This window comes from Micromesistius poutassou, assembly GCF_964030765.1.
Source record: "Micromesistius poutassou genome assembly, chromosome: 24".
NCBI classification, from domain to species: Eukaryota; Metazoa; Chordata; class Actinopteri; order Gadiformes; family Gadidae; genus Micromesistius; species Micromesistius poutassou.
In genome coordinates, this window is record NC_140294.1 from 6076536 (window position 1) to 6091362 (window position 14827).

General features: G+C 40.2%; 2 protein-coding genes across 5 annotated transcripts in view; one reads left to right on the forward strand and one right to left on the reverse strand.

Annotated features, from left to right (window-relative positions):
- LOC311369505 (NLR family CARD domain-containing protein 3-like) overlaps positions 1-13449 on the reverse strand; it is a gene marked incomplete at its 3' end in the record, with an annotated part of 218310 nt that extends 204861 nt beyond the window's left edge. The window contains exons 1-4 of one of the 4 annotated variants that reach the window (XM_084487687.1): positions 13188-13449; positions 10530-10626; positions 10214-10330; positions 9349-9465 (exon numbers count right to left, since the gene is read on the reverse strand). In XM_084487687.1, the coding sequence (XP_084343813.1) occupies positions 9349-9465; positions 10214-10330; positions 10530-10612 (317 nt within the window). In that variant the 5' untranslated portion in view covers positions 10613-10626; positions 13188-13449. Of the gene's footprint in view, positions 1-9348; positions 9466-10213; positions 10331-10529; positions 10627-13187 lie in introns of those variants that run through there. The other 3 variants (XM_084487689.1, XM_084487688.1, XM_084487691.1) reach the window with 3 other exon arrangements.
- Positions 3293-4350, forward strand: LOC311369689 (uncharacterized protein; the record flags this gene model as incomplete). Its single annotated transcript, XM_084487909.1, has 3 exons — positions 3293-3770; positions 3954-4122; positions 4224-4350. The coding sequence occupies 3 exons, from the start codon at positions 3293-3295 to the stop codon at positions 4348-4350; spliced, it is 774 nt and encodes a 257-aa protein (XP_084344035.1).
- Positions 13450-14827: the final 1378 nt, after the last annotated feature.

A 14827-nucleotide genomic window follows, 5' to 3' on the forward strand; every position in this document is an offset into this window, starting at 1 on the left:
CACAGACAATGTTCTGCAAACATGATTTGTGGCACATTGCAAGATAAAAATCCGGAGTGTCCTTCTACAAGTGAGCAAAGAATCACTAACTGTACCATAGAAGCGACCTCCTCTGTGTCAGTTGCTGAAGACACTATTGGGGACATGTCTAATTTCAGTGACTTGTATCTGAGAAATGTCTGCATGTTTTATACAAAATTGCAAGGACAAAATCTTGTACCAGCATCTACCATTCAGAACATTGTTGAAGAGATTCAAAATATACACAAGTTGGGACAGACATATACCTTGAACAGATTAAAGCTTGTTCTGAAAGAGTTGTCAGTATCTGATGAGGACATTGTAAAAATCTGTGATACAGTGAAGGAATCTGACTTGTTCTCAGCTTGCCACACAGGACCTATGAGAACAGCATACTCTAGAGCTCGGTGCTTTAAAGAGATGTTTAAATATGTTGAGCCTAAACGGGTGTTTTTAGGCAGAGATGAGAACAGGACTGAAAGATTTGCATATTATGTACCTGTGTTGGATGCTTTGAAGAGTATGCTAGAATCAGATTTTTGGCAGGGGCTTATGTCAAAAGATCCAAATGATGTTACCAATCCAGATGTTCTCTGTGACAGCTGTGATGGTCAGGTGTTCAAATCCAACACCTTTTTCCAGGAAAACCGAACTTGTCTTAAGCTGGTATTATACCAGGACGCATTTGAGGTTGTGAACCCTTTGGGTTCTGCCAAAAAGAAGCACAAAATTTTGGCTGTGTACTTCTCACTACTTAATTTGCCCTCCCATGTTCGATCAAACGTTGATCACATGCAGCTGGTTTTGCTGTGTAGGGAGAAGGACTTTAAAGAATTTGGCCATGCCACAATTTTCTCAGAGTTGCTGGCCGACTTGAAAGTACTGGAGGATGACGGGATAACTATGGCAGATGAAACAGTTGTTAAAGGAACTATTTACTGCATTGCTGGAGACAACTTGGGCTCGCATTGCATCGGTGGCTTTACGGAAAATTTCAGTTTCTCACAATATTTCTGCAGATACTGTCTCATTTCTCGAACTCAATTTCAGGGTGAGGATTCAACTTTATGTGGACCAGAGCGCACCCCGGGAAATTACAGCTCTGCAGTTGATCAATTAGAGACTGAAAATGTGCCAGTAGTTCATGGAATAAAGTTCCGGTCAGCCTTTAATTCTTTGAAACACTTTGATGTTTGTCTGCCTGGTTTGCCCCCATGTCTTGGCCATGACATCTTTGAGGGTGTCCTCTCTTATGATGTGGCACTTTACCTGAGGTATTTCATCAAGAAAAAGAAATGGTTCACGTACCCTATTTTGAACAGGCGCATTAAGCAGTTCAAGTATATGACCACAGATGCCTCCTCAAAGCCATGTGAGGTCAGTCCTATAACACAAAAACTTTCTGGTCATGCTATACAGAACTGGAATTTTTTAAGACTGTTGCCTCTAATTATTGGAGACCGAGTACAAGATCCTCAAGATGAGGTGTGGCAATTAACTCTACAACTGAAAGACATAGTTGACTTGATTTGCGCTCAGAAAATTTCCAAGCCTCAGGTTACTTACCTGGATGCTATCATTCAAGAATATTTAGATGTCAGGAAAACCCTGTTTCCTAATACCAACTTGAGACCAAAGCATCATTATCTACGACACTATCCAGGGTTGATTCTGAAATTTGGCCCACTGATCAGATTATGGACTATGCGCTTTGAAAGCAAACATAGTTACTTTAAAAGATGTGCAAGGCAATCAAAGAATTACAAAAATCTGTGCCTCACACTTTCAGAAAGACATCAGATGTTTCAGGCCTATCTTTCGGCTGGGTCATTGAGTCCTCCAGCCTTGCAAATAAAGGACAGCTCGCCATTTTACCCCGAACTTTACAGTCAACACGTTAAAAATGCAGTCTTACAATTGGACTTCACTACTATAAATACAAAGATTCCTGTAGATGTGCAATATAATGGGATAACATATAAGAATAAGCCAATTTGTTGTCACCAGGAATGATGACTCGGTGGAGTTCGGTGAACTCATCCTCATCGTAGTGAAAGATGATTCTGCACTTCATTTTCTTATGAGAATATATTCAGCAGAATTTCTCCCTCCCTACCACATGTACTCAGTGAAAAACGACAGTGGAAGATTGCAATGCTTACACATTAAGCAACTGATTGACATGTGGCCGTTAACATCTTACATGAAAAATGGATACCAGATAGTTCCATTGAAGCATAGCATATTGACAGAGTAAATGCTTGGATGTCAGTAGGCCAAAAGAAAAATGCTGTGTTTGTATCTGGCAGATATGGAGGAATCACAGACTGAGACAGTTCGCAGTGCCATTACTGCAGTGTTACCGGATCTTCCTGTTGCAGTACTCAATACAGTGGAAGATGCCTTAAACTCACTCGGTGCAGAAACCACAGATGATCTGCAGTTCATTAAAGAAGCAGACTTGCTACCAGTGTTGAAGCCAATTCAAGCCAGAAAACTTGTTGTTGCCTGGGCCCAGAGCAGTAAGTGTAATCAAATTCACACTGTTCCATAACATTTAACAATTTATGTAACAAAGTATGTAGAAATGTAACAATGAATTTCATTTTCAGTAAAGCAGCATAACATTATTCAGAGTTAAATGCCAAATCTCCTTTGTTCTTTTGTTACAGACTCTACTGCACCAACTCCAACTTTGGCATGTCCCTCTCCAGTTTCTTTCTGCTCTACTCCACCCTCTGCCTCTATCTCACCAACGTCATCCACAGCCACCTCATCCATAGGTTCCACTTTGATGCCAGACTGGGTAGAAAATTTCCAAATTCCGTGGCAGAAGCTCCCTGAAGAGTTATTGCAGAGTTTGGAGAGGAAGAGAAGACCTAGACCGCGACTACGGCGGGAGATGGTGAGGATTGTGGTTTCTGAAATGATGACGATGTGTAGCAGTCTAACCAAAAAAAACACTACAGAGATAGGCAAAAGAATGGTGAGCCGGTATCCAGAATCTCTTCGAGATGTTATCGAGGGTGATGTTATCGGATCTGGTTATCATTCAATAGTCAAGCAACTACAGTCGCGAGTTGAAAATGTTAAAAGACCTAACACACCAAAGATAACCAAACGCAAAGCCGCATCAGATGAGTATGACACAGAAGAAATTCCTGCTGAAAAAAGAGCAAGTGTCCAAGACACATATGGCTGTATAAACTGGGAGCCAAAATACTTGCCGCTCTCCGAAACTGTGGAGAGTCAGCAAGAGCAAAAAGAAAAGATGAAGAAGATGTCTGAAGAGATGAGCTACAATACAGACAATTTGAAAAAGTTGGTTCAGTCCACCTATTATACCCAGCGTAAAGACATCAACAGAGGCAAAAGCATCGATATACTCAGTCAAGAGTGGCCCTTTTTGTTCAACAAAGCTGGTATGACAGCGCACTTCCAAGAGCTCACTGGTGTTGGTCTGATGGAGTCCTTTGCTGTCAATGTGGACAAAAAGGGGGGGCGCCTTTTAAACTTCCTCAAAACGGATGCCAAAAAAAACAAACAAGTCCTTGATGCGCTTATCAAGTTCCAGACTATGAAATCCCAGTTGGATGGTTGCTCCGAAGACATCATACGGATGGTACTTCTGTTACTGGCTCATTTTGGTGAGAAAGAAGAGAACCTGTTCCATTACGTGGAGGAGACATGCCTGGCTCAAGAGGTTCAGACAGAGAACTTGCCGGCAACACCCTGCATTATTGTATGTGGTAAGTAAATAGGAAGGCTGAACGTGTAACCAAACCCTCTGACTGAAGTATAGCTATGTTCTGACATTGAGTTCTATAATTGGCTTATGTTTTGAGGTATAGGTTATGTTGCCATTTAGTCAACGGCATACATGGAAGCACTTGTTATTGAAGTTTTTTTGTTTTCATTGTTAATCTTTTCAGGGTCCTCTTGCTTTGCTGCTGGGACATTCATGTTGAGCATTGACCAAAAGATTGTCAACGACCACATTACTTCCTTCATGTTTGCCCTCTGCCTGTTGTTTGGCAGTTACTACTGCTTTAACATACACTACCCAGTGGAACTACGGTCAACACTAGAGTTCCTCCAAAGGTAAAATTCTTCTTATAATATCACTAATTATTTATACATTTGCTTAGATTTTTTCCCTCAAATGTTGTTCATTTATTACAATTTTATTTTTCTTTGTAAAGGTGTTTCTTCTCAATAAATCCGGAGCGTGGCACCAAAGTCGAGTGGAACAAAAAGAAGAAAGTACTGTCAGTCAATCCAAGAGTCCTCACTCTCATTGCAGACCTTGCAGACCACGAGTGGATATAGACACTAACTCTAATCCTTAAGGACCTTGTTATTTAAGTTTTTTTGTTTTCATTGTTAATGTTTTCAGGGTCCTATTGCTTTGCTGCTGGGACATTAATGTTGAGCATTAGAGGTGTTGCCTGCAATGTGTTTTGCAGTTATTTTGTAATTTATTTGCAGTTATTTTTTCCACTTAGAATTCCTGCTGCTGCAAGTTCTCCTCCTAGATCTTGGAATGTTGTCCTGTTTCTGCATTTTAGTAAGGACATTAAGGGTGAGTGATTCCACACAGGTTTTCTATCACACATTTTCAGTTAGCTCGTTATCAGAGCGGTGTGAAACAGGCTTTAGTCTTGGGTTGGTTCCGTTTTTTTCAGTCCGGTGTACGGGCTTAAACCGGATTTTGTTTGATAAGCCTAAGAACTAAATAAATAAGTGCCAGACTATATCACACATTTTCAGTTAGCTGCTTTTAAAAACGCCTGGCTCTCTAGAATCTACCGGCTATGAGACTGTTATCAGGGCGGTGTGAAACAGGCTTTAGTCTTGGGTTGGTTCCGTTTTTTCCAGTCTGGTGTAAGGGCTTAAACCGGTTTAAACCAGGTTTTGTTTGATAAGCCTAAGAACGAAATAAATAAGTGCCAGACTATGTGCGCTATTCAGAATGTAGCTCTGGCCATGCTGCAGAAAGGAGAGCAGAGGATTGTCATTTGTTGTAATTTGTAAGATCTGTTTTGATAATTAAAACATTTTGTACAACTTTAACTTTGTTTTTTTCCATGGGTTTTTAAAGTAACGTAATGTCATTGAGGTTTGATCTAAACTAGCACTAGGATGTTTGTGTTTTTTATATACATTTTTTATTTTTGGAATTTATACCAAGAAGGTAGTATTTTACATTACAAACCGTTAATTGACCAGTAAAACTTTTTATTTAATGGTAAAACTTTTATTTATATGATATTTCGAGAAATTATAAAGAATCAAGTAGTATTTTATATTCAAAATAACCTTTTATTTCATGGAGAAAATCTTTAGTTATACAGTAATTTCATGTTAAATATGACAAAACACAGATTTTTTATATGGTAGAATAGGGAAAAAATCTCCAACCTTAACCGTAAAATCAGCAGTACTAATATCCTTTTACCGTAATGGAAGAAAAAGTTCTGCGGTATATATTACGGTATAATTCTGTCAACCACAATTGCCATTTTCTTTTTTTTTACAGAATAAAGTAGTATTTTATATTCAAACAGACAGTTTATTTCACAGTAAAATACAGTTTTATTTCATGGAGAAAATCTTAAGTTATACCGTAATTTCATGTTAAATATATGACAAAACACTGATTTATTTCTTTATTTATATGGTAGAACAGGGGTGGCCAACCCGCGGCTCTCGAGCCACATGCGGCTCTTCGGCTGATTTCATGCGGCTCTTAAGGAGCTTTCACATGACAAGCGTCAAAAATGCTTGGCTGGCGCTGCCATTCATTCCCCCTAGGTGGCGCGCTGACCGGGGGAGCCGGTTTGAATTGAAAAGAAGAAGAATAATAACGTCTGATGTGATGTCAAACGTGCGAGATGATTTGAGTTGTAAATAATTTGTAAATTCGCTCTCAAAATGGCAGGGAAAAAAAGCACAGCCAAACGAAAATATGAAGAAGAACACAGGACGTTTTTAACAGAGTGGGAGAGTTTATATTTTTTTGTTGAACGTAATGGCAAGCCATTCTGCCTTATATGTCACTCATGTGAAAGAGTTGCTTCGAGTGGCAACAACGGAATACAAGCCAGATTTGAGGAGGATTGTTCAGGACAAGGAATGCCAGAAGTCCCACTAAAGCTGACCCCACACTACAAGATAAATGTCCCGATATCGGAGCCGATTTGCCCCTTACGAGAATCGGGGTGGCGTTCCCATGGCAGCCGAATCGGGACGAAAATCGGCCAAGATTATCCTGTCTGCCGTAGTGTTCTAAGATAGAATCTCATAAACTTAAGATCTCCCGATCTCAAAATCGGGGTTATCCAACATGTTAGATATTTTCGGCATGTTGAGTGTGTAGTCAACATAATAGCGACGCACGCACACACAAACACACACGCAAAACACACACACACGCTGACCCGAAGGTGCTCCATAATGCCAAAGCGCATTCAATTCTCACTTTTCAATTTTCGTTTCCAAATATTTATTTAAAAACGAAAATATCTGTTTTAGTGCGTGTGTGTTAAATTAAATGTTTTTATATCTTAAACAAATTCCGTTGCAAATAGGAGGCGCGCAGCATCAATATTCTAACACAGACACATTTTGCAGATTGTAAATTGACATGATACATTGTAAACGTTCACAATCCTGCTCTATGCTCTGTGATATTTTGTTTATCATCATTTCTATTAACTTCTGCGAGGCGCATAAAGTGGTCATGTAGATCGGTCGTCTGCCCGTCTATTGCGCGTATCACACATGAGCAGATCTTGCACACAACGTCAGTCGTGTCCCTTGGCTGTCCTATTTGTTGTATATTTGTTGATGTTGTTATTGTCATGCGTCTGGTTATTTGCGCATGATTAAACATGAGTCTTTATATGGCGATAAAACAAAGCTTTGTTGCGTTTTTTTTCCTTCTTTTTGAAGTGGGGATCGGGGTTGCGCCAACCCGGTTGGGACGTAAAGGGGGTGCGCAGGAAAAAAAGTTTGGGAACCGCTGCTCTAGATCTACCATCTCTTGTCTCTCGATCTCTTGTCTCGTGCTGGATGACGTAGCCTACACGGCCGAGAATCGGATAAGATTATCCTGTAGTGTGGGGTGTTCCGTCTTGTGTTCTAATCTTATGTCGGATCGGAGAGCAAAAATCGGCTGCGATTCTCGTTAAGTGTGGGGTGTACTCCGACTCAAAAATCGCATAAGATAAAAAAATCGTGTAGTGTGGGGCAGCCTTAAGCAGCATAGTAAGAGAAAAACGTTATTGAAAATTGTTAGGCCTATATTTTTGTTTGTGGACTTGCTTGAACTGAGAGTTTATGTGTGTGTGAGACAGTGCACACAATGTTAACTGTTGAAAAAATAACTGTCATTATCTTGGTGTGGGACATTTTCAATAAATCTGGCTGAGCAGAGGCCTGTGTGTGTCTGTCTCTCTCTCTCTGTGTGTGTGTGTGTGTGTGTGTGTGTGTGTGTGTGTGTGTGTGTGTGTGTGTGTGTGTGTGTGTGTGTGTGTGTGTGTGTGTGTGTGTGTGTGTGTGTGTGTGTGTGTGTGTGTGTGTGTGTGTGTGTGTGTGTGTGTGTGCGCGCATACATGATTAAGGCATGGAATGATGTTCATGTGTGCCCATGTGTATGATGTGGCTCTTTGCAGTAACACAGTAAAAAAAGTGGCTCTTAGTCTCTGACTGGTTGGCCACCCCTGTGGTAGAATATGGAAAAAATCTCCAACCTTTACCGTAAAATCAGCAGTACTAATCCTTTTATCGTAATGGAAGCAAAAGTACTGCCGTTCTTATTACGGTAAAATTCTGGCAACCGCAGATGCCATTTTCTCTTTTTTTACAGAATTAAGTAGTATTTTATATTCATACAGACTGTTTATTTCACAGTAAAATACTGTTTTATTTAATGGAGAAAATCTTAAGTTATACCGTAATTTCATGTTAAATATATGACAAAACACTGATTTATTTCTTTATTTATATGGTAGAATATGGAAAAAATCTCCAACCTTTACCGTAAAATCAGCAGTACTAATCCTTTTATCGTAATGGAAGCCAAAGTACTGCCGTTCTTATTACGGTAAAATTCTGGCAACCGCAGATGCCATTTTCTCTTTTTTTACAGAATTAAATAGTATTTTATATTCATACAGACTGTTTATTTCACAGTAAAATACAGTTTTATTTCTTGGAGAAAACCTTTAGTTATATTGTAATATGTTAAATTTAGGACAAAACACTGATACTTTCAATGATTTTTAATTTTATTTATATGGTAGAGTATGGAAAAAATTACTAACCTTTACCGTAAAATCAGCAGTACTAATATTCTTTTACCGTAATTGAAGAAAATGTTCTACCGTACTTATTACGGTAGACTTCTGGCAACCACAGCTGCCAGTTTTTTACCGTAAAAACAACAGTTTTTTTTTTACTGTGTGTGTGTGTGTGTGTGTGTGCATGTGTTGCATCTGGTTTATTAAAATGGTGAAGTAGTTAGGTTAATTAGGTACTAGGTTATTAAAGTATTTTCCTTTTATTAGGCCTAGTATATGGACCCCCTTATAAAGCCTTGTACACCCTCTGGCCACCCCTTGTATAAAAGTCTAGCTTCTCCACTGGTTAGAAATAACATTTATTATGAATAAAAATAAGGTTGAAGGCTCTGTAGTTTCTGTTTTAATCATCATATGGTTTAACAGACCATAAGACTAATAAGACAAGAGGTCAAACCCCCGGGTTTCTCAATGTTGAACTGGCCCATAAGGAAGTCCTAACTTACTGAACCTTTACTCCGCTCCAAACTAATTGATTCCAAATAAGTCATCGGTCTGTCTCCCTTCGTGTTTAACGCTCGATAGGCTTTGAGTGTGAACACACCAGAATTGGCTTCTTGGCACGAATCGCAGCTCCATCCAGTGGGCCCCATTATATTACAACAGATGAAAGCTCAAATCAATTCTTGGTTGTGTCGTCTATAAACGACGCTGCCCGACGCTCCGTGGCTCGTCCGCTGACTGCTTCATATTGAAGCTCTGCCCTGACCGAGTCGACTCGGACCCAGAGTGGATCTGAAACCCACGACCTTCTCCAAACAGCCCTGACGAGATATTGAGGCTAGCAGGTAGAGTAGAACGCACTGTGGCGGATTCAGTTGATCTAGAAATAACGTGCACATTGTTTTATTATCATTTTTTCCCCATCGACCAATCGATTGGTCGGAGAGTTGTTGAAATTAAACCGACCAAGATTTGATTTGGTTGACTACAGCCCTAATAATCATCCCAAATAAATACTTACCTTTTCTCAACAGACTGAGTTCCATCTTTAAACGTGACAGGTGGATCCATAGATTGGTCACTCTTCATGGAGACACAGCTGGGTCCAGGGGAGTCTGCTCTCTCCTGCTGGACTCTTCTAGAAAAACAAGAACCAGGATTTCCCTCTCATTCACACCATGCCAACCACATCACTAAAACAGCCTTAAGAGCGCTGCACAGTCGCGCATGAGAGAACGCGTGAGCCGCGCATCAGGCAAAATTGCGGTCACGTGACGGTCACGTGTCCCGCGCATGGGCTGTCGCACCCTTTTTAAGGCGCGTCTGATGGCTCGGATCCGCACGATTTTTGTCACTTGGCGTACGAGTGGACAGACAGACCGGAAAAACCACAGAGAGGAAGAATGGATGATTTCGAAGGAAGAGTTGCTAAGCAAGTGCGCCTCTACAGGAGTCTGTATGATACGGATCTGATGATATCAGATCCGATGTGACACTATACATGGACAGTCACATGAACACGGCTGATTTGCAATGTTTGCAATGTCCGATTTTTCTCTACTCTATTTTTTTTCAACGATTACAAAAAAGTTGTCTAAGCACAGGTGGTATGTGTCTGGTGATCATACTGGCTATAGGATCTATAACTACTGGCCCATCAACTATTATTTAAGCACAGGTGAGAATGCTCTGTTCAGGAGAAGACTGCGTGTCTCAGATCCGCAACTATATATGCTTGCAGCGCGATAGTGGGCGTGAACTCACGTACGGGAAATTGCGTACGGGCGGGCAATACGTGACTGTGCAAAGCGCTTTATCCCTCCTCGCATTCACACCATGTCCACCACAACACTAAAACAGCCTTATAATCTCAGATAAATCCTCACCTCTTCTCCGTTGACTGATTTTCATCTTTAAATTGAACGGGTCGTTCCATAGAGCGGTCACTCTTCATGGAGACACTGCTGGGTCCAGGGGAGTCTGCTCTCTGCTGCTGCTCTGGGCTTCAACACACACACACACACACACACACACACACACACACACACACACACACACACACACACACACACACACACACACACACACACACACACACACACACACACACAGCTGTTACTCAGACTAATGATGGAGTCATGATGTATCACTGCTGAGCTCTGAGATGGACAACAGTCACAGACAGAGAGATCCTCTTCTTACCTCTTAGCTTTGCTCCGGCGGCCATGTTCCCCCTTAGGAGTGGTCTTAGGGGTAGGACCCCCCTCCTCTCTCTCCTCATCCATAGTAGACTGGAGACCTGGACACAAACACAACTCATCTATCACTTCATTTGCCTTCTGAACTTTAGCTGTTTATTGAGAGAGAAGATCATTGTGACTGCGTCACACTAAAGCGTTATGGACGTCATAGACCATCAATATGAACCCCACAACAACATACCCACACTGCCCTCACTACAGTACAGATGTGTACAGCACATGAGAACTGAGAGATGAGAATGAAACACCTTGGAGACTGTAACTGTGCTTAAACTCAGTTTGTGTGCTTAAACACACAGTGGAGCGGTCGACCGCTCCAAGTAGGCGGACTTGGAAGTGCGTACTTAAGTCTGTACTGGCAAGTCCGGTGTTTCGGTTCAAATGGTGACCGTGTTAACTGGTGACCATCCGCCGAATGCGTCGCTTGTTGTCGTGGCTACGGCAGCTGTTGGAAATCGGGAAAAGACCCGTAGCTGTCCTTGCGAATGCCTCTTCGATTTGTTAACAATAAAATGTCAAAAACATACCCATCTCGTTCTTATTTGGAATCTAATTGGAAGAAAACGTGTCACGTAGAACCATTTTGAGCCAAAATAAATGGAAAATGAATGTGTTTTTCTAATAATAAATATGGGATTCGAACTCATATCATTGCGGGGGAAAAATATTTCAAGTTGAGATTCCAACCCATTGTGCCGTTGAGCTATATGAGTTTATCACCTGCAGTACTAAAAACCACAACTAGTCTTCTTCCTAAGAGCAGGAGGCAGCCAGATCAACTTGTGACCCGACTGTCCATGTTATTATAGACCATGGTATTTGTCTCGTTTCCAAAAAGAAGAGGCCATTATGCCAGTTATTCAAAACCTAATGTTGTGTTTCCCTCGACTGCTTACAACCCAGATAAAAACACTGTTATGCGCTCTTTCGCTATCATTTCGGTCGCCTGATGTGGTGTCGTCTCTAAGCAAAGCAGCGAGCTCGAGAATCAATGTGACGCAAAGCAGAATCACTCTGAGCCACAACGTTTATTCAGATCAACAAAGCATACGTACAGGTTGTTCAAGGGATCATAACGCCCCTGACTAGTTATTTCAGTAAAGTAAACAAGCAGAAAACACGGTTATAATAAGAATACATATATGACACAATCACTAACGGGGATTCATTCATAAAACGACATGGGAGGGACACCTATAACAGTGTCAGATATAGAGGTAGAGATTGTCCGAACACATTGATAAGTTACATGATACATGGCACAAATCCCAACAAACAGAGAAAGACTATTACTTTTGGAACAAACTTTGGATATATCGCTTTTCTGAGTGGCCGCTTACATTTAGGGCATTTAGCAGACGCTTTTATACAAAGCGACTTACAATAAGTACATTTGTCAGAAGAAAGAGAAACAATATATCGCTGAGGGTAGCCTAGCCTAAGGATGTTCATAGCACCTCTGATGTGCTGCTTTTCCCAGTTTCTCTTTCCCAACAGAAACGGGTTCTGTCAGGTCATCTGTTAAACTTTTAGAGACTTTTAGACTTTTAGAATTGCACAGCGGATGAAGAAATGGTTTGGTGAGGTCGATATTGATTGAAGCTTACCAGAACATGGCCATTTCTATCCATTCTAACCCTACTGAAATAACTAGTCGGCATCATGGGGCGTTATGATCCCTTGAACAACCTGTACGTATGCTTTGTTGATCTGAATAAACGTTGTGGCTCAGAGTGATTCTGCTTTGCGTCACATTGATTCTCGAGCTCGCTGCTTTGCTTAGAGACGACACCACATCAGGCGACCGAAATGATAGCGAAAGAGTGCATAACAGTGTTTTTATCTGGGTTGTAAGCAGTCGAGGGAAACACAACATTAGGTTTTGAATAACTGGCGTAATGGCCTCTTCTTTTTGGAAACGAGACAAATACCATGGTCTATAATAACATGGACAGTCGGGTCACAAGTTGATCTGGCTGCCTCCTGCTCTTAGGAAGAAGACTAGTTGTGGTTTTTAGTACTGCAGGTGATAAACTCATATAGCTCAACGGCACAATGGGTTGGAATCTCAACTTGAAATATTTTTCCCCCGCAATGATATGAGTTCGAATCCCATATTTATTATTAGAAAAACACATTCATTTTCCATTTATTTTGGCTCAAAATGGTTCTACGTGACACGTTTTCTTCCAATTAGATTCCAAATAAGAACGAGATGGGTATGTTTTTGACATTTTATTGTTAACAAATCGAAGAGGCATTCGCAAGGACAGCTACGGGTCTTTTCCCGATTTCCAACAGCTGCCGTAGCCACGACAACAAGCGACGCATTCGGCGGATGGTCACCAGTTAACACGGTCACCATTTGAACCGAAACACCGGACTTGCCAGTACAGACTACCGAGGACCCACCTCAGCTCTGTTAACTGCTTTACGGCCTCATGTAGGCATATACTACTGAACAACATGAACAAAGTATATACAACTAAACCCCAGCCTCTTTCATTTAAAAATAGTATGTTAATATTTTGAACCAATATAAATGAAAAGATATGCTTGTCGTGTGTATAATACCCCGCCCCCCTTGATCGTATCTTACCTTATCTACTCCGTGATTAAAAAGCGTCCATACGGTGTAAAGTTATAAAAGTGTAAATGTAAGTGAATAAACGGAGGTTAAAGTGTTTTATAAAACAAGTTAATCAGGTGAAAGGTTTTAAAAGCGGAGAAAGAAGAGCTGCTGGCTGCGACAGACCGCTCAGATGAGGAAGTTGAGAACTGAACCGATCTGACGTCCAACTCCGCCTCCCCTCAGACTGGACGGAGCCGCTCAGTGCGGGTCACGTGGTTTCGGGGAAAACGAAGGTTTACCTCTACGCAACGCGCACACACGCGCACGCCCACGCACACACGACGTACCAAACAGCTGAGAGTCAGCAACTGAGAGCACTGAGCGGCTCCGTCCAGTCCTCACGGCTCTCAGTGCGGGTCACGTGGTTTTGGGGAAAACGAAGGTTTCCCTTTACGCAGCGCACACACACACACACACACACACACACACACACACACACACACACACACACACACACACACACACACACACACACACACACACACACACACACACCACTGAGCCAACTGTAAAGTCTGCCTTAATATAGTCAGAATATATATATATATATATTAATACCATGTAATAATACTATAATATAATGATGTACTAATACTATAATATAATAATGTACTAATACTATAATATAATAATGTACTAATACTATAATATAATAATGTACTAATACTATAATATAATAATGTAATAATACCATAATATAATAATGTAACAATATAATAATGTAATAATACTATAATATAATAATGTAATAATACTATAATATAATAATGTAATAATACCATAATATAATAATGTAATAATATAATAATGTAATAATATAATAATGTAATAATACTGTAATATAATAATGTAATAATACTATAATATAATAATGTAATAATACCATAATATAATGTACTAATACTATAATATAATAATGTACTAATACTATAATATAATAATGTACTAATACTATAATATAATAATGTAATAATACCATAATATAACATGTGATAATAGCCTGTGTATGCTATCAGTACATTACTGCATGTCAGCGCAGACCAACACTGTTTAGTGATGTCATTGGATATGCTTATTGCATGTTGTTACATGGAGCTCATCACACTAACAATAAGCTGTTATAACTTTATATCAGTCAGCTGTTATCCTGCTCTAAACCATCACACTAACCTGTTATAACTTTATATCAGTCAGCTGTTATCCTGCTCTAAACCATCACACTAACCCGTTATAACTTTATATCAGTCAGCTGTTATCCTGCTCTAAACCACACTAACAATAAGCTGTTATAACTTTATATAAGGTTAGATGGATATTAAACTGTCCCATCACTAGATAAGGTCTGTACCTTCTGTAACAGTCATCACTGTGGTGGAAAGCTGAGGTTGAAATGAGCACAGCTGGTGCAACAGGCTGACTTAATAATTATGTATCTTATATCATATTAACATCTCCTGACCGTATTCATGGTCTTAAACCAAACCTTTGCTGTAATTTCAAAATCACAAAAGCATTGTAATAAACCATAGTATGTATAGTGACACACAGAAGTCAATGTTTGGTATTTACAGAATGAAGACTGTTTAACCCAACCAATACATTGCTCA